This window comes from Corvus brachyrhynchos, unplaced genomic scaffold (assembly GCF_000691975.1).
Source record: "Corvus brachyrhynchos isolate BGI_N302 unplaced genomic scaffold, ASM69197v1 scaffold59, whole genome shotgun sequence".
Lineage (NCBI taxonomy): Eukaryota > Metazoa > Chordata > Aves > Passeriformes > Corvidae > Corvus > Corvus brachyrhynchos.
In genome coordinates, this window is record NW_008246054.1 from 2,186,017 (window position 1) to 2,205,954 (window position 19,938).

A 19,938-nucleotide genomic window follows, 5' to 3' on the forward strand; every position below is an offset into this window, starting at 1 on the left:
TTTCAGCTCACCCACAGCAGAGGCTGTTTAACCCACCCTCATTAACATCTATGGTTTGCTGTTGTCCCAGACACAATGACTCTTTTAATATATTTTATTCTTTTGCTATTTTCTGGAACGACTTTTAGCCAAGAGAAAACGTAAGTAAAGCAAATACGGAATTTACTGGAAATGTTACTTGATTGTTGTCCTCTCTGTTGGGTAAATAAATCCAGAATTTAAGTAGAGCCAATACAAAGGGCACTTTCCAAATAGGATTTTAATTAGTGTCTTACAATAACCTGATTATCCTGTTTGCTTTAACGCTGTGTATGGAACTGAATTACAAAGGGAAGTAAGAAATCCGAAAGAAATATAGTTATTATTATCCTGTTATTGTTTTATATTGCATGTACAGATATGTCCTTACAGCACCAAAGATCTTCCGAGCCGGGGCCTCTGAGAAAGTTGTAGTTCAAGCTTTTGGTTATGAGGAGGAATTTCCAGTCAATATTGCCCTAAAAAGCTTTCCAGATAAACTCGCTGTGTATTCGTCTGCTCGGATTTCCTTAACTCCAGCCAACAAATTCCAAGATGCTGTAACTTTAACAGTAAGGAATTCAGACTTTTCTTACAGTCTTTTTATTATCACATTTAGTGGTAAGTGTTAAAAATGATTATGGTAAGTTTTCAGTTGTTTAAACTGGGGAGGGAAACGTAATGCCCCAATTTTTGGTCTGAAATTAAAATTTGGCTGAATAAAATCAGTGTAAAGGAACGACGCTGAAGTTAAACATAGAATCAAACTATTTTAGAAACATTACCATACTTGCATAACTTTAAAAATAAAGAGAGAGAATCAACTCAAAGTACCAGCCACAGCAGCAGCTTTGTTGTGGCCAGGATTCATCATGTGCTTAGATGGAAATCTGATAATTTGTACTGTTGTAACTCATAACTGGGCTTTGAACTTTGCTGGTTAATTCTGGGCATAAATAAAATGCAATATTTCAGAATATCTGTAGCTTAATACTGCAGACTATCAGCTATCATGTAAGCAAGAATAGATCTTGTGAGTGTTGATATTTTTATTTAATGATACTCAACCACAGGACTGTAATTGCTTTTCAGTTCCTCTTTTCATCAAAAAATACTGTAGGAAGAAATACATTAAAACTATTTTAATAATCTTCAAAAACCTTTATTTCCTCTCCCCCAGGTTCAACCAACAGATTTACCAAGAACAGATAATTCAGACAAGTATTTGTATTTGGAAGCTGTTTCTCCACATTTCACAAGATTTAAAAAAATTCCCGTTTCCTATGAGAATGGGTTTCTTTTTATTCATACAGACAAACCAATTTATACTCCTGATCAGTCAGGTAAATAATGCTTATTTCTCTCGGCTGGTATTTAATTTTTAAAATCTGCTGACTCTGCCAAGGAACTAAGATTTAAATGTTCTTTAAGCTCTTGGTTGTGTTGCATTGCCATAGACTGATATTTAATTCTTTAATCAGCAGAGTGTTATTTTGAAGTATTTGATCATATTGAAATCACTTCTCCCTGCCCTCCTCACTCTAAATGACTCATTTGTGGCACAAAGAGTGAAAGATTTTCCTGAGAATTTGTTTAAAATATTGGTGAATTTTTTGGTTGTTTTGATTTTGAGATTTATTGCTATAATTCTTACAGTGAAAGTCCGAGTTTACTCTCTGAATGAAGAACTGCGGCCAGCTCAGAGAGAGACTGTCCTGACTTTTGTGGTGAGTTGTAATTGAATTTAATATTATTATTTTTTAGCTCTAATAACAAATAAAGGTAGGTGGGTAGGTAGATGGGAAATCAGTATTGCAATCAATGTTTAATAAAACTCTTGGATGTTTTTGCAGGTAGACAGAAATCTTTTAAAAGATTTAAAATTGACTTTGCAAAGTTGGATAGAGGTTTTCAAGCCCCAGATCTGAAGTTGTTAGAGAATACAAAAAAAAAAAATCTTTAATGTCTGGGAAAATGATTTTTGAGGGAATTTTAGTACTCTATGGGTTTTATACTATTTGTTTCATTTAAGATATAAAAATAATCAGTATCTACTCTGTTTTTAGCCTTTAACAATTGCCTGGTTATTGCAGTATTTTTTTAGCTATTTTAAGCATAGCTTTGACTTGGTGGAACCAAGTTGTCAGAATTTTAGTTTGAGTTGTTTCTACAAATGTTTGTGTTTTTATGCTCTGAAACTCTTAAGAAAAATATGTTATGGCCAGCCTGCCTCTGAAAAATCACAGGAGGAAGATTCTCCTTTTGACAAGAACAGTCTGTAACTGCTCATTCTTTCCTCTTATCATTTAAAGGATCCTGAAGGAGTAGAAGTGGATATTTTGGAAGAAAATGATTTTACTGGAATAGTTTCTTTTCCTGACTTCAAGATTCCTCCTAATCCTAAGTAGATTTATTTAATGCTTGGTTTTTTGTGAATTATTAACATAATAATGCCTTTTTATAGTGACTGTCATAGAGTGGCTTTGCGTAGTGGGCATGACTCGAAACTTGGAGGTTTCTAACATATCACATAGGGTGGAATCCTGATATAAATTGGGACCTTATATTCACCTTAAAGAACAGTGAGTGGTAGGTTTTTCATGATCAATTAAAAAAGAATATTAATGACAATTAAAGCTTTCTACTGTAGAGATATAAAGAGGGATAAAGACGTGGTGATTTCATATTTCATATGTATTTCATACAAATCACCACCATTTTTCCAGGAACAGCAGCATAAAAAAGAAATATCTCTTCAGTTCTCCTTTTAGTCTTGAGAGGGTGCTGAAGCATTGCTGAGATGGCAGAAGGATGATAGCAGGGGCTTGAGAAACTGGTTTATAACTGATTTTGTTTTCACTGATTTTAATTTAAAATAAGTGTCAAATAATTGGTGATGTATCGAAGAGAATCTGCTCAAAGTAGGCATTGAACACGTGCAAAAATTTGGTGCAGAATTTTCTTCTCTAAGAGATTATTACCCTGAAATATTACTAAGCAGTAATAATAATTTTTTCCCTCATCATTAATTTTCTTCTTAAAAACTGCTTGATTATTAACATTTCATAGGTATGGAATTTGGAAGATTAAAGCCAAGTACAAGAAGGATTTTGTGACCTCAGCTGTGGCAAAATTTGAAGTTAAGGAATACGGTAAGATGTGGCCATACTGTGAACCTGCACTTTTAGTATTTTCAGTAACTCAGACCCCTTGAAATGCCAGGATTCTTCAGTGGCTGAGCACCTGTGGCTTCATGGATAAAACACACCCAAGTGACCTTTTTTCTACTCCATTTGCAGCTATGCCAAGCTTTTCCATTGTCATCGAGCCGGAGAGTAACTTCATTAGTTCGGATAAATTTGAGAACTTCAGGATTGTTGTGAAAGCTAGGTAAGGAAATTGGGCTCGGAATTCTGAATATTTTGTGTCTCTTCTTTTACTTGAGGAATGATTCTCATGAGTCCAGAAGTTTCCTCTTTGCCTTCCTCAAGCAGCCCTTTCATCAAAATCCTTTCTGCTCTGTAAAAGATCTAAGTGACCCTTCTTAAAATTCTTCCAAAGTGATTATTTTTCAGCAGAAGTCTTCAAAATACACAGACATTTGTTTTTCATCTCTTGCCTAGGCAATTACTCTTCTTCAACAACAAATGCTTTACTGCAGCCATTAAAGTAATCTCAAAAGCATTTATATTGTTTTATTCTCAGCTATTTTTCCAACAAAAAGCTTCCAAGTGCTGATGTTTTTCTTCGTTTTGGAATAATTGAAGAAAGTGAGAAAAGAATGATGCCTCAGGCAATGCATGTAACAAGGGTAAGAAGCAGCAAGTCAAGTCTGTGTAGAATTTATGTGGATAATTCAGGATTGATCCAATTCCATTGAAGTTTGTCCATTAAATTTGGTGAGAATGGGCCTCAAGTTGTAGTTTGCATCCCCAGCTCCCCAGTGTGGCCTTTTCCTGTGTAATGCTGTCATCAGGGGCAGAGAAATGCACTTGGAAATGAAGCTCAGAGGCAGCATCTGAGACAATGTCATTTCCATCTGGTGTAATTACTCTCTTGGCCTAACTGTGTGATTAAAATTTCTATGAAATAACTTTAATGCTATCTATTATAAAATAAATGAAATCAAATGGAGACAAGCAGATCAAAATGATAATAGTTTATTGTGGGGAGTCTGTTCTCCACTAATTATCCCCTTTCCTCATGTAGTGAAGATCTCTCTGTGCTATCCCTACCTCTTGCTGAGCCTGCACACAAACTTTGCTATATGTGCCATTGGTTGATTAATTTAAAATAAATTTAGGGAATAAATAATTCTTTTTTAAAACATTTCCATCTTTGCTTTCCTCTGAAAATAGACAATGAACAGAAACCCATTGAATCTGCATGTAGCCTATGTATTATTTCTAAATTATCAGCTATAAAGTGATGATCTCAATTTCATTTCCAGATTGAAAATGGAGTTGCTAGGATCAATTTTAACAGTAAGAGAGCAGCAAGTTCTATAGGGTTTGACAGTCTGGAAGCACTGGATGGGTCATATTTATATATTGTGGCATCAGTGTTGGAGTCTACAGGTAAGTTGCTTTTTCTTTGCAATTTTTCTTAACATTTCTGCAAATGTGAACAGAACTAGAAAAGAAAATTATTAGGATAACTTTCCTAACATCAGACTTTCTTTAATATTCAGTTTCTTCTTCCAAAAACTTGTAAGGAAGAACAGCCAAGTCTCACTGTAAAAAATGGTTAGGGATTAAACTTGCTTTTGGCTATTTGTCACATGGGGTACCATGTTTTGTTAGGTGGCCTCAGTGGAGAAGTAGAGTTCGCTGGAGTCAGGTTTGCTGTCTCTCCTTACAAGCTGAGTTTGATTGCTACTCCTCTCTTTGTGAAGCCTGGACTTCCCTTCTTCATTAAGGTCAGTTCCCAGGAGCAGGCTGGTTGCACATTGCAATTTAAACCCCATAATGCATAAGCTTTGCCATTTTCTCTCTGTATCACTCTATGTCTGAACACTCTTTAATTTCCATTGACTAGTACATTTTGACTCCCTGTTGTAGAAGCAGCTGAGCAGCTTGGAAGCTTCTTCCTGCAAAATGTCACCATTTCTTTGTCCTGATGAACAGGTGCAGGTGAAAGACACCATGGACGACTTTGTGGGAAACATCCCTGTTACTGTCACTGCAAAATCACTTAGTGAGCAAATGGATGAGACTCAGTTGATATCAGAGGGTTCAGAATCTGGGAGAAGAAAAACAAGCATCAGTGATGGAACTGCTTTGTTTGTTGTTAATATCCCATCAAACAGCAAAATGTTGGAGTTTCAAGTGAGTTAAATTGTTCCATTAAATGATTTCTTTGAGAGTGTAATTATTTCTTTGAGGGTAAGGTCTTGATCTGGCTTTTATTAATCCCTCTGAACAACATATTGCAGAGTGATTTTAGTATTGTCTTTGCTAGTTTACTTAGGTATAATTCTGTACTCAGGCTATTCAGACATTTATTATCTTTCCAGGTAAAAACTGCAGATCCACGTCTTTCAGATGAAAACCAAGCAAGTAAAACCTACGAAGCAAAAGCTTATTCATCCCTGAGTCAGAGTTATCTCTATATCAACTGGGCTTCAAACCACAAAACCCTAGAAGTGGGGGATGTAATAAATATTAATGTATATCCACAGAGTCACTACATTGATAAAATACATCACTACAGCTATTTGGTAAGTAACAGATGTTTCTGCATAAAATATTGAATTGCAATTTAATATATATGGTCATGGATGAAAAACCTCAACAATCAAGAACTATCCTCAGCACAGAGTATGTGCAGCTCAGACAGCTGCTTCCTTTCAGATACAGTCTGTCAGCTTTTTAGGAAAAAAATAACAGTCTCATGTTTAAATTATTACTTTTAAATTCTCATCTGACATTGACTGCGATTCAGGACAAGTAGTGTTGGTCTCATGAGCTATTTCAGAAGGTGAAATGTAGATGAAGGAAAAGGAGTGCAGAGGCAGCATTTCTTTTTAGTGGAAGATATAAATTCAAATAATTATTACATGTGAGAAATAGACTGAATATAAAATTTGACTTTTTTATTCTCCATCATTTTTTTTTAACCACAGATCACATCAAAAGGGAAGATAGTAAGCTTTGGAACTCAGGAGAGAATTAAGGATTTGGAATATGAGCATCTAACTTTTCAGATAACCCAAGAAATGGTTCCTTCAGCACGTCTTATTGTTTACTACATTGTCATGGGAGAAGAAGCTGCAGAGTTAGTGGCTGATTCAGTTTGGCTGAATGTGGAACAGAAATGTGGGAATAGCCTTGATGTGAGTAGCAAAATAGGCACTGATATTTGTGGGCTTGCATTCATTTTATGGTCAGATTTTATCTTGCATTTACACAAGCTCTTTCACACTTAACTTGTTGAAGTGTCTGCTTCAGCTGGATTGATTTTGGAACAATGTGCTTTCAAAATTACCAGTATTTGTTTTCAATTTATAGATTAAGCTGCAGTCAAGCAAAGAGACACTGAAGCCAGCAGAGGTTGTATCACTCACCATGAAAACCCAGTCCAGCTCCTTTGTTGCTTTGTCAGCTATGGACAAGGCAATATACGGAGTCACAGGAAGAAGGAGGAGAGCAATGGAAAAGGTGAGCTGGCAGCCATAAAAGGAAATCAAGTTGCTCTTTGTTTCATGTTCACATTCAGTAACTGATACGTGTCACGCACTCAGTCAGCCTGAAAATGGGCAGAAGAGAATTCAAGGAAGAATGAAAGTTGTTGTTTTAAATCTACAGTTCAAAATTATTAAAAGAATTCGTTTACAGTCTTTTGAATTCCAGTAGAAGTAAATTGTGGTTTTAAAGGCAGATCTGAACTCTCTCGTTAGAACCCCACTGACTTGGCCAAAACCAGGTTGCAGTGTTGCAGAGCTCCTTGCTCAAGGAGCCATGGAGACCATGATCTCCTTCTTTGTTTTTGCCATAGCCTTTCCAGGCTGTGTTCTGAAGGCATTCTGGTAGCATGGCATGTGTGTTTCTCCTCAGATAATGCTGCAGCTGGAGAAGAGTGACCTTGGCTGTGGGGCTGGGGGAGGACAGGACAACATCGCCGTGTTCCGAATGGCCGGGCTCACCTTTCTGACCAATGCAAATGCTGATGACTCAGAGGAAGCAGGTACATTCCTGTGGTCCAGGCATGGAATTGTGGGCTTCCTGAAATATTCTGTTGTCATTCTCAGTTATTATGTTGGAACTCAAGGGAATGCATATACTAATGATTTTTGAGGGAGGCAAGCATCTTGTGAACTAGCTACTGTCATCGAAATGAAAATACTTATATGTCATTAAAACAGCAAACAGAAAAAGTTTCACACATTTGGAATGTGATTTTGTGGAATTATTTTTAAGAAGGCTATGCTTTTACAAGAGAAGTTCACATCATTTGTACTTTTTTTTTTTTTGGACAGCTGAACCTTGCAATGAAGTGTTAAGAACCAAACGGTCTGACTTCAGGAACAAGATACGCGAAGAAGGTGTTAAAAATATTTTTAAGTATATCATTATGAAAACAAATCACATCCATTAGAAATCAAGTATCTGAGTGTTTGCTTACTAATTTTAATGTATTTGAGAGAGAGAGACTGACAAATATGGACAATGACTTCAGAGAGGACCCCATTTATAAAGCCTTTCCGGATTTAAGTTCACGTTGAAAATACAATGCAAAGTTTAAGCAATGTTTAAGATTTGAGCAACCTGGGCTTGTGGAAGATGTCCTTGCCCATGGCAGGGGGTGGAATGAGATGATCTTTAAACTCCCAACTCAAATCTGTGATTCTTTGGTGTTTTCTTTTTCTGAAGAGGCATAACTGAAAATTCACAGTATTATCCCATGACAATCTTTCCCAATCACCCCATGCCAGACCAAGCCTGTCAGAAAAGCCTTTGACTGATAAATTTTAAAATGTAATACAGCTCATCTTACCTAATTTATATTTTAAATTCAGATTAGTAATTATTAAGTATGTGTCACTAACTTTTCAAAAATAACAACTTCATCCTCAAAACTGTGTCTTCACTGAAATCCTGCGAACAAATAATTTGGAAATAAAAACTTCGTCTCAAGGAAGTGAATTATTTTTATTTCAGTATCTAAATACCGAGATCCAGAAATCCGGCAGTGCTGCATGGCTGGAGTAAAGGCATATCCAGTCTCTGAGACCTGCAGGGACAGAGCTCAGAGAATTCAGAGAAACCAACGATGCATTGCTGCATTCAAAAACTGCTGTGAATTTGCCAACAGGCTGCGGCTGGAAGAGCCAAATAAGCTCCTAATATTGGCCAGAATGCGTGAGTATGAGAGCTCTGGGTGTCCTGCTCCAGCAGAACAGGGGGAAAGAGGTGATGGAGTCTATTAACCCCTCCCTGGTACCTGTCAGGGTTAGTCCAGACAGAATTTTACCAGTCTCCCAAGACTTTGGTTGCATATCCCTGAAGAGGGGTAGGAGAGCAGTTCTTTATTCTGTTCAGCTCTCTATTCTGTTCACCCACAATTAGAACAACCAGAACAGCAATTAGAGAGTATTAGGAGTAAACTTGAATGCTAAATTTGAATCCTTTGCCCAGGCCCAAGACAGCCAGTGGGTAACACCTCAGGAAAGATCAGTGGGAGTGTCAAATTCTTTCCTTTGTCTCCCTATAATTGCTTGTTAACAAGGTGATCTGTCAGGATATTGGACAGGTATTCACATGTGTAAATGGATGAGGTGGAATTAACACAGATTTTTGACTGAGGGAATTCAGATACCTTTTTTCTTGTATCAGAGGTTTTCTTACTTGCATTATTTATGTTCTTCAGATTTTGAGGCTCTCTTGGAACTGGATAAGGCACAAGTTCGTAGCTACTTCCCTGAAAGCTGGTTATGGGAAGTCCACCAAGTTTCTTCAAGGTACTGCCTTTCTCAAATCAGCTTTATAGAAAGGAAATGCTAAAACTGAGGTTAACTGGGTAACCTTAGTTGAAATGTGAGCTGCAATGCAGTCTTATCCAAACAAACTATTCCTGCCACGTTCCCCTCCATGCTCCATATGTTGTGTGGTGCCCAGATTGTTGAGCCACTTTTCCTTTCACTTTGGACCGTACTAAATACCAGCTTCTGGGAAATCAGCTAAAACCAGGTTTATTCAAACGAAAATCCAGAATTCCTGTTTTCTGGCTATGGTCTCAGAGCTTCCCTGAGTCTCTCTTAGAATGTTGCTGGTGATGAGCTGTTCTTTTAACAGGTGATGATTGGTAATGGATAACTGTAACAACACTTTTAACACAGGTCCAAGACTCTGTCTGTCACCTTGCCTGACTCACTGACCACCTGGGAAGTACAAGGTGTTGGTATTTCAGATAAAGGTAGGTACTGCAACCCTATTAGCTTGGAGCTAAAGAATCAGGAAGCTTTGTAGACCCTCTCATTCAGTTTGACATTCATGTTCTAAAATGTTCACTTTCTGGTTCATAGACAGGAAAAGAAAACAAGAATGTGTATTTTAGGGAAAGTAAATGACTTCATGTCATGTTGTGAGTGTCAGTGGCTGGGAAAACAAAACCTGTCTTGTGTGTGACAGTGGCTGATAGTAAATGAGTAAGAAGAAGAAAAAATATTGAGTAACTCTTCCCTGGAAAACTTTACATTGTCCTGCTACCTGTAGCTCAGGGATTTGAGATTTTCCAACAGATTTGGTAATCCAAGCAGAGAACTTCTTTGGGAAGAAGAAACCCAAAGAACCTGATATGTCAGCAGGGGTGTGAGGAATGGGAGAGAGCAGCTTGCATCAGGAAGTAAAAGCTGGGGCACTTTTAAAAAGCTTGGATTGTTCAAAGTGCACACTGAAAAATGATAAATCATCACTAAAGTATGTCAAGACCTTCTCAAACTTGTTTATCAGAAGGGTGGATAAGACACTCTGCTCTTATGTTTTTAATTCTCTTAGGTATTTGTGCTGCTGCACCTTTGGAAATCCAGGTTATGAAGGATATCTTCCTGAGCATTTATGTTCCTTATTCCGTGGTACGAGGGGAGCAAATTGAGTTAAAAGGATCCGTTTATAACCATAAAGCCTCTGCAATTAAGGTAATTTGTGTTAATGAGTTCTGTGAAAGGATTATAATAATAATAAATTAAAAAAGCATTTTTCCTGTGAATATCTAGTATAAACAGATCCTTGGATCAGATTTCTCCAGTCCTTAAGCCAGTGTTACGTATTGCAAACAGAGAAGTAGCATTACAGTAACAGAATGCTCATTACAGGATTTCAGTGGCTTTGATTTCTCTGGTGTCATACCTGCCATGGAAATGAAACATTAAAAACTTTCCACGTTTCAGTTCTGTGTTAAAATAGCAGCTGGAAATGGAATCTGTACTTTTGGAGATTCTGCAAGTGCTGGATCGGGGATGCAGAGCTGTAAATTAAAGAATCTGGACGGTGGTTCTTCCTCAGCAATTACATTCCGGATACTCCCACTGGAATTGGGTCTTCACACTGTCAATTTTACATTGCTGACCCCCAGGAACAGTGAAATTGTAGTTAAAACTTTACGTGTCATGGTAAGAACAAAAAATCGGAATGTTTTTAGCTTTTTTTAATTTTCAAATCGGGTTCAATTGAGTCAATATGGAAATTTTGCTCTGTTTTAATATTATCACACAATGTCCTTGAATTCCTTGAGGTGTGTGCGGTGGAAAATGATTAACTGAGCATTTGAGCACTCTCATTTTTAAACCTTGATTATAAGACCTGTCAGAAAGATTACATGCATAAAAAGATAGATTAGAACTTTGTAAGCAAGGAGAATACTTTATTCTGAATTGATTGGTTTGGATTTTCACTGAAACACAATTTTTGGTAATTTTTTCCTTTCCTAAGGTTTTATTTAAATCTTTTGTTAAATTTTCTCAAGAACTGTATGAGCTAGAACACTAACTGAAATTCATGTGGGACAGCTGTACAACAGTTAAGTCAAACTCAACTACAGAAAAAGAAGGCAAAAATACTGTGGGTTTAACCTGTTGTTTCATCCTATTTGATTAAGCAAAAATGTTTCCATTTTCTACCTCTTGCCTCATAATGATTCCAGCCAGAAGGCATTAAGAAAGAACTTCATGCAGGTTTCACTTTGGATCCACAGGGTGTTTATGGTAAGAGAACTGATGATGTGTCTTTGTGTTATTTTTTCATGTTCTTGATTCTTGATAATCAAGTTTTCCATAATATGAAAAAATTGGAATTTCTCCTTCCTGAGATATTGTAAATATATCATTTCCCAAGGATTTCCTGCCCTTGGCTTAAGTAAACTTGGATTAATTTCTTAAAGGAATCTTTATCTTTTAGTGTGATATGATTGTAAGCTTTTCTCAGCAGGTGCTTTATTAATGGGAATAGAATATGTTGTCATTTAACCAAAGAAACCACAAAGTTCAGGTCTAGATCACATTTTTTTTGGTAACAAAAGAAAGATAAAGAGTTTGCACCTGTTCCTTTTCAAAGATTGATGTTGTTTGCATGTGCATTTGGGAATATTTCTAGTTTTCAAATTTTGGTTGCTGAATTCTCAGCTGTAACCTTCAATCTGGCAATTACAGCTGAATCATCCGTTGATTTAGACTGTGCAGTGTGATACATGTACATATGTATACATCTTCAATTACAGGTTCAATCAAGAGACGACAAGAATTTCGATACAAAGTCCCACTAGATCTGGTCCCTAAAACACAAATTGACAGAAGTGTCAGTGTAAAAGGTAAATTGAAACTTTCAGTGCACTGCATATGTACTTTCTATATATATGTGTGTGTGTCCTTTTCCTCTTATTTTGTATTAAATTAATCTAATTTCTTCCTAGGTTCTTTTTCTTTTGAGAGAAGGCTTTGCAGGTGCCCTTTTTGTGTAGAAATTTAAGCACTTCATAAAGAATGGCTGCTCATAAGTGTCAGTCAGATTCTGCCCTTGGATTTGCTTCCACGATCTGTTGTTTAAATCAATTTTGGGGTTTTTCCTTCCACAGGACATCTTATGGGTGAAGTGATTGCCACGATCCTGAGTCCCAGTGGCCTGCAGATGCTGACCAGCCTGCCCAAGGGCAGTGCAGAGGCTGAGCTCATGAGCATTGCCCCAGTATTTTACGTGTTCCGCTACCTGGAAGAGTCGGATAACTGGCATTTACTGGGCCCTGAGACCTTGAGGTCAAGAACTCAGATGAGGAGGAAGATGAGAGAAGGTAGAAAAATCTGCTGCTGCTCTTGCTTCAGGGTTGTAGAGGTCCATAACCTTTGCTGAGTGAGAGGGGTGATACATCTGAGGGAGCAAACATAATTCTCAGAACTTTCTTTGCGCCTGATGTATCCCTTAGGAATTGTGAGCATCTTGTCATTCAGGAATGCTGACTACTCCTACAGCATGTGGAAGAATGGACAAGCTAGCACATGGTGAGTTAAAAGGGGTTTGGGGTTGGAAAAAGGCTTATCTCACTCCTTTGCTTTCGTAATTTTAGTAACCACCAGACAAGAACATGAGGGTAGATTTAATCTCTGCTTGGTACTCCTAATATTATCTTTTGATTCCTTGCTTTCACTTGCCAAATCTTTTCTTAGTGTCCATAATTCACGCCATGACAACCAAGATGGGTTTGGGATGTAGTGAGTTCATACCCTAAAACACGGGAGTTGATCCTGGTTTAAAATGATTTCAGTAATTACTGCCCATTTGTTAAGCTAAGTTTGAAATTAGTCCTGTTTATTCCTTTGAACTGTGGGAGTGTGTAGGATACAGAATCCTAAACAGTGCAAATTTGTGTCTGCCCTCTGCAGTGTGGGAGTACCTGCCAATCTAAACAAACAGGATCTGTTTGCTTTCCTTGGCAGGTTGACAGCTTTTGCTTTAAGGGTTCTTGGACAAGTTAATCAATACATTGATCTCGATCAAAAGTCTATTTGTGATTCCCTTCTGTGGCTGATTGATAACTGTCAGATGCCAGATGGGTCATTCAATGAATTTTCAAACTACCAACCAGTGAAACTACAGGTATGAAACCCAAACTTTTTCTGTGCTCAGACAGTAAAAGCTGAAGGCACCAGGAGATAAAGTGTTTTAGCAGTGCAAGATATTTTAGGCTGGATTTCATCAAAACACCCATTTAAGACAACTTTTCTCTTTAGTCTAAATTCATTTAAGGCACAGCACAATCTTGCAAACCTTTCTGGTTTCCCACATAAAGAAGATGCTTGCCACTTCTTAATATTTAGAAAAAGAATATTTAGGTTCATTTTACAATCTAATAGTCCTGCCTTGTGAATAACTTCATATATTTTGGTTTCTTTTTTACAAAGAAGCTGTTGCCTTCCAAAGAGTCAATGTATTTTCAGGTTTAATTAAACTGATGGTTTTTACAGGAATTTCTATTTGCTTCCACACCTAAACAGTGAAAATTCTATTTATTTAAATGAACTTTAATTTCTGTTTAATTATTTTTATTATTTGGTTTTTGTAGGGTACATTACCTCGAGAAGCTAAAGAAAAATCTTTGTATCTCACAGCATTTTGTATTATTGGAATTGACAAGTCAATTAAAATATGTCCTACTCAGGTAAACATTATTTTTATTTCTGCCAGTGGACATGTCCTGGGCTTCTAGTTTCTTCCCTTTTCTTTGACATTTGTTTAAATAAATCAAGAGGTTGTTTTCAGTTTCACAGTTTCATTTGCTTTGTTAGTCTTTGTCTTTCAGAGTTAGCAAAAGAACAAGGAACTTCTGGATTTATTATAAGATATTGTGGAAGACATTATATATCTACATAGCCTTGAGAGAGAGGATGTGTTTCTCTAAGGGTCAGTCTGATGGGTGTAAGCTGTAACCTGTCCCTCTTTTCAGAAAATCCACGATGCCAAGAGCAGAGCAGGGGATTTTTTGGTGCAGAATGTGCAGCTGGCCCAGAGCCCCTTCACCATGGCCATCACCTCGTACGCCCTGGCCCTGGTGGACCTCAACGACAACTCGGCACGGGCGGCGTTCTCTGCCCTGAAGAAGGAGGCCTTTGTCATAGGTACTGTTCAGTTCTCACTCTTCCTGACCAGCACTGTCCCCATCAGCTGCTCTGCATCACATCTGTGCTCACCACTTTATAAACATCAGCTTTTTAGCATAGGAGAAGTTGATTTCTGTCCCGTTAGGTGCAGAGTGAATTCCTCCCCATCTCCTGGCCCTGAGTGGGCCGTACCTGACTTTGTGTAGCAGAGCTGCTGCTGTGCTTCCATCTGAACCCTTTTCTCCCCCTGCAGGTGACCCTCCCATCTATAGGTTTTGGAAAGATGCTTTCAAAACACAAGACCAGCCAGCCCCCAGCTCTGTCACTGCACAAATGGTTGAAACCACAGCCTATGCCTTGCTCACTACTTTGCTAAGAGGGGATGGAAACTATGCCAAGCCCATCATCAAATGGCTCTCTGAAGAACAGAGATATGGGGGAGGATTTTATTCCACACAGGTGGGCTCTTAGATATTCTGTCCTCATTCTGCAAGTACCAAAATCTGAAACACTTTTTCCCATCCCTGGAAATTCAAGGCCAGATAGGATGAAGCTGAGCAACCTGGTCTAGTGGAAAGTGTCCCTGCCCACAGCAGGGTTGGAATGAGAGGGGCTTTAAGGTCCCTTCCAACCCAAACAGTTCTATGATTCTGTGAGATGAACATTTTAAGAGGATAATATAATTAAATGACCACACTGCCAGCATCAGAGTGCTGTGTATGGGATTAGTATCAAGTGACTCCATTGCCATGATATTCTTGGTCTCTGGGAAATCTCGTCATTATCATAAACTGAAATTTTATAAATAGAATCTCTGAAGTTAATTCTTTGTAATTGATTTCTGACAGGACACTATTAATGCTCTTGAGGCCTTGACTGAATATTCCCTTCTTGTCAAACGGCTGAATTTGGACATGGATGTTAAAGTATCCTACAAAAACGGAGGATCCCTAAACTTATTTAAACTGACAGAAAACAATTTTGTGGGAAGAACTGTGACAGTGAGTGAATAACATTGCTTCTAAAAAGGGAAACCAGAATCCTTAGCATCCTGGTAAATACTTATTTGAGCTTTGAAATAGCTACTAAAGTAGCTATTTTTTGTTATAACAAAGAGGTAATAATTTGATATGAAAAATGTTTAAGGTCTTTGTTTATCTGCTGTATTTAATATATTTGAATGTTCACTTAAGTTTAATATTTCTGCAGAATCTGTTATGTTTTTGAAATGTAAGCAAGACAAGCAGATCAGCTGACCTGAATTGTTGCTAATTGTTGCTAAGATTTATTATGAATGTGTGACTTCTTGTTTCTCCCCAATCCTTTAGGCACCTTTGCAAGATGACCTATATGTGAGCACTGGCAGCAGCACTGGCATAGCTACAGTAAATGTAAGTATGCAACCAGGGTTTTTTTAATGGAATTTCTCTTTTCTTAATATGGTGTGGTTTTGCTCAAGAACTCCCCATTTCTTTCTGTGCTGATAATTTATTTCCTCTGCTTTGCTGGTTTTTTTATATTACCAATAAACCAGGCTTGTTTGTGTTCTTCACAGTGTGAGTTTTTACAGTTTTATCCCAGTTTTGAGGATTGTTTGATGCTGCTGCTGTTTTGTCTGATTTATTTGTACGTGTGCAGGTGAGGACAGTGTATAACATCCTTGGTACTTCTGAAGAGTCCTGTAACTTTGAACTGAAGATTGTTCCAAAGAGAGATGATGGTAAAGGGTTAATATAATTTTAAACGTTACTATTCAGGTCAGTGCAAGGGAAGGAGGGAAAAAAAAATCCCATTTTTTATGAGTGTTTTTTATTAAGAAAAAAAGAAATTCTGCCACTTTCTAAATGCAAAACTGGAAAAGAAATTGCTAAAAGCTTTTTTAGCCCTGTTTGAAACTATTGCCTTTTTGTGAATAGAATTAATATCTAATTTATTTCTGTTAGGTGCATTTTTAGTCATTTATGGAAAAGTTTTTACAATTGGTGGAGTGAGAAGAAAGAAATATGATGTGGAGTGGGATGGTGACAGTTAATTCTACAAAGTACTGAACATTCTGGTGCAGTTACTGCAGGGTATAGAACCACATTCTGAACTTTTGCCATGAAATGGTTTTAATAATATAAATACACAATAAACTACATTAAACTTTTAAGGTGTTGTTTCACCTGAGTTACCAAAGAAGTAAATGCTCTTTGCTTGTGGCTAGACAATGAGTTCCTTTAAAAATAACCATCAAGACAATTTAAAGAATTACCTTCCAATTATGCAAATGCTTTGTGAGAATTCTGGATTGCTGCTTTTGAAGAGTTATAAAATTCCTTCTTTGGCTCTACTTGATACAAACAGGTCGCATAAGACAAGATGGGGAACCCCTGGGGCACCTGGAGGCTTGTGCGAAGTAAGTGCAGCTGAGGGTTTGTTTATTAATAATTCCACCAGCTCTCCTGATCTTTTCTTTCTGTTTCTCCACCGTTATGTACATGTGTAAACAGAATTAGAGCCAAAGGGCATGATCTCTGTGGGAAGGAGCCTTCAAGTTATATTTGGGTTCTCCTGGAACATAAGCATTAAAGGCCTCTTCATGCATGATATTGGCATAAATCTGAATTGATTCATCTGGGCTATTTTGCTTCATTATGAGTTTACTGTGGCCTCATTGTTGACAGAATTTTCCTTAGGTTTTTCTGGGATCACATTCAAATATGTCTCTTTCGTTTCAGTTATAATTAACTGGCTTTAATCTATTTCAGGTACAGGCCCAGTGCGAGTGAGCCCCGGTCGGGGTCTGCTCATGCTGTGATGGACATAGGGCTGGTCAGTGGAGTGGAAGCCAATCCAGAGGATTTATCTACTGCAAGTATTGAAGAATGGTTTTTCTCTTACTGGCTTTATATAACAGAGCTGTAGTATTTACTGTTCTTCATCTTTTTCTGTGCCCTGCAGCTTGCAAGTGGAGTTGATCAGTTGATAGCAGATTATGAGATAAAAGATGGGCATGTTCTCCTGCAGATAGACTCTGTATGTTACCCCTTTCCTAACTGTAAGCACTGCTTTTACTCTTTGGAATAATTTTGCTTCCTCTAGAGCTCCTTAATTCATGTGTCCTTCAAACAGGTGCCAGCTCATAAGTTCCTGTGTGTTGGCTTCCGGATCAGTGAGCTTTTCCGGGTTGGAATGCTGAATCCTGCCACCTTCACTGTGTATGAATATCATGCACCAGGTATGTGTTCCAGGTACTCACATCCCTGTTTGCCTTTTAGCTCTTTATTCCTCCTGAAGGACTGCATTTTTCCTTCTGTAATGGCTTTTTAATCCATCTTATTTGAAGCTCAGGTGACTTTTTACTTGCCAAGTTTCAGTGTTGACATCTTGGACTTTGATTTTCTACATGTATTTGTTGTTTCTTTCTGGATCTCCTAGATAAAAGATGCACTATACTTTATAACCCCTATGGAAATGAAAAACTTGTGAGATTGTGTGAAGGAGATGAATGCAAATGCATGGAAGGTAAGCTTTATTTGAAGATGTTTTTTCATTTTACTTGGTGGGAAAATGCAGTGTAGTGCTTTGAACAAAACCACACTAAACATAAGGAAAAAATCCTCATAAGAACACAACTGTTTCCTCTCCACATTTTGTATTTAAAAAAATAAATTAGAAAACCCCAAGTGTTCAGTGTGATCATGGAAGTCTGACTTGATTAACTCAGGTGTTTGAGGGTGTTATTTTGTGTTTCAAATATTCAGTGTTCCAGCATGCAATCCCATACTTACAGTGTTGCTCAGTTAGTGATCCCAAACAGGTAGAGATCCATGTTTTCTTTGGGGACATGTGCTGACATTCTCTTACCTCTGCCTTTCCCTTTCTCCTCATAGCTGAGTGTGGTAAAGTCCAGGAGAGACTCGACCAGTCGATAAGTGCTGAGAGCAGGAGAGAGGCTGCCTGCCAGAGGGACATTGCATATGGTAATGGGGGGGCTCCACTGCCTGCTTCCCCTGCTCTGAAATGTTTGTTTGCTCTGTTTGCTGCTGCTGCAAAGCATCTTGCTCAAATTAGAGCTGTAGTGATTAGAAATTCAGTGTGGTTGCCAGTGGCATAGAGTAAGGAAGGTGACAAACTGGAGCAGAGAAAGGTGAGCTCTACCCACAGCTTCCCTCAGATTAAGCGTGGGTAGAACTTGCCAGTGTTTTCTGCCCCTATAACCATCATATTCCCAGAAATCAGTGTTGTAAAGGGACACAATATTCTCCTTCTGAGCGTCTGTAAGATATTCAGGATGTGTTGGAGGAACAAGGAATAACCGGATTCTGGTTTGTGTCATTGTGCAGTTTATAAAGTGAACATCTTATCTCGCAGTGAAGAAGGGTTTTTTGTGAAGTATTCTGCAACTCTGCTGGATCTCTATAAAAGGGGTGAGTGTCCTGTTCCATTTTTCTGCCCCTGGGAGAAAGGATGTCGTAATGTTCTTGGGTTCTCACTGTGGCACAAGTGGATGCTCATAGGTCCTGTGGAACTGAAGCTGATATTCACTCCTTTTTCCTCTGAGTTTAAGCATCCAATATATCCTTAAAATTACTCTAATATAAAATTATTTAATGTCCACAAGGCTTATTTGCCATTCAGATTTAATTGCAAAGTCTTTCACAAGAGACATGTTCTGTATCATTGAATTTTCCTGTTACAGAATGTGGCAAAGAGATCCCTTGGCTGTGGAGTGCTGTAGAACATTTTAGTGTTTTCTATCTAATACATGAGTTACTGGAAATTCTTTTTGTGAAATTGTCCATTCTTGATTCTTTTTTTCTTTTTTTTTTTTTTTTTTACTTCAGGACAGGCTTTTGCTCAAAAAAATAATGAAATAACCTTTGTTAAAAAGAAGACCTGTACAGATGTTGACTTGAGCCCAGGAGAGCAGTATTTGATCATGGGAAAAGAAGCCTTAAAGATAAGCATTGGTTACAGTTTCAAGTAAGTCATTTACCACCAAGATATGATGAGATGCAATCTTGAAGTGAAGTGCTTGTATGCAATAATTCTTGTGTGGTACAGAACTGATTTAATTTTGAAAGTACTCAAGCAACCCTCGCACAATGTGTTATCAGATGTGTCACCTAAAGCTGGATCATGAACACAAAGCAAGCACTTCCATATTGTAATTTTTTCTCTCTTTGACATTTTCCTTCCCAAATCTTAGCAGCAAGTGATCATTTTCTGTTGTCTTCTTAGATTCCAGTACCCTTTGGACTCCAGCACTTGGATTGAGTGGTGGCCTTCAAATGCAGCCTGTACATCCTGTCGGGAGTTTCTGAACACAATGGATGATTTTGCTGAAGATCTCCTCATCAGTGGCTGTTGATTCACTTGGACAGTTTTTAAATTAAAAATCCAGACCAAATCTCATTGAAAAGAAGATAAATCCTCACCTATTTATTAATTCTTTTTGAACTGAACACTCATTAATAGTTATCTTGAAAAATTATCTTTGCATGTATTTTATAGCAGTGTTATTACAAGAGAGTAATGTTCAAATATGGTTTTTAAGCTTGGATGAGAGAATAACACAGAATGGTGCAAAGACATTTGAAGTTAAAAGAAGTGGATTGATTGTAAAAACAAACATGAAAAGTCCTGTCTTGTCACTCAATCCCATGTCTTATCTGAACATAAATATATGCAGCCACTTTGTAAGCTCTCTGTGAAAGAAACTTTATCCCTTAGGTTTTCCTTTTGTACTCTTTTTTTGAATTCCTGCATTTCAATTCCTGACAGTAACTGATGCTGGTTTTATGCTCTGCTTTCTTGTTTAAAAAAAAAAAAAACCAAACAAAATTCTTCAA

At 37.6% G+C, this 19,938-nt stretch overlaps 1 protein-coding gene across 1 annotated transcript; it reads left to right on the forward strand.

The window, feature by feature from the left end:
• C5 (complement component 5) lies at positions 1 to 19,938 on the forward strand. The gene is made up of 41 exons (XM_008642299.2): positions 1 to 140; positions 398 to 590; positions 1,199 to 1,361; positions 1,675 to 1,745; positions 2,331 to 2,422; positions 3,088 to 3,170; positions 3,318 to 3,408; positions 3,724 to 3,829; positions 4,469 to 4,595; positions 4,821 to 4,936; positions 5,145 to 5,345; positions 5,534 to 5,737; positions 6,143 to 6,352; positions 6,528 to 6,677; positions 7,074 to 7,203; positions 7,496 to 7,561; positions 8,178 to 8,378; positions 8,887 to 8,977; positions 9,356 to 9,432; positions 10,014 to 10,153; positions 10,406 to 10,627; positions 11,158 to 11,218; positions 11,731 to 11,820; positions 12,085 to 12,297; positions 12,430 to 12,505; positions 12,941 to 13,100; positions 13,567 to 13,662; positions 13,948 to 14,119; positions 14,355 to 14,560; positions 14,950 to 15,102; positions 15,430 to 15,492; positions 15,740 to 15,821; positions 16,448 to 16,499; positions 16,852 to 16,954; positions 17,045 to 17,119; positions 17,216 to 17,321; positions 17,522 to 17,608; positions 17,977 to 18,066; positions 18,430 to 18,513; positions 18,931 to 19,069; positions 19,328 to 19,938. The coding sequence occupies exons 1-41, from the start codon at positions 76 to 78 to the stop codon at positions 19,455 to 19,457; spliced, it is 5,037 nt and encodes a 1,678-aa protein (XP_008640521.1). The 5' UTR covers positions 1 to 75; the 3' UTR covers positions 19,458 to 19,938.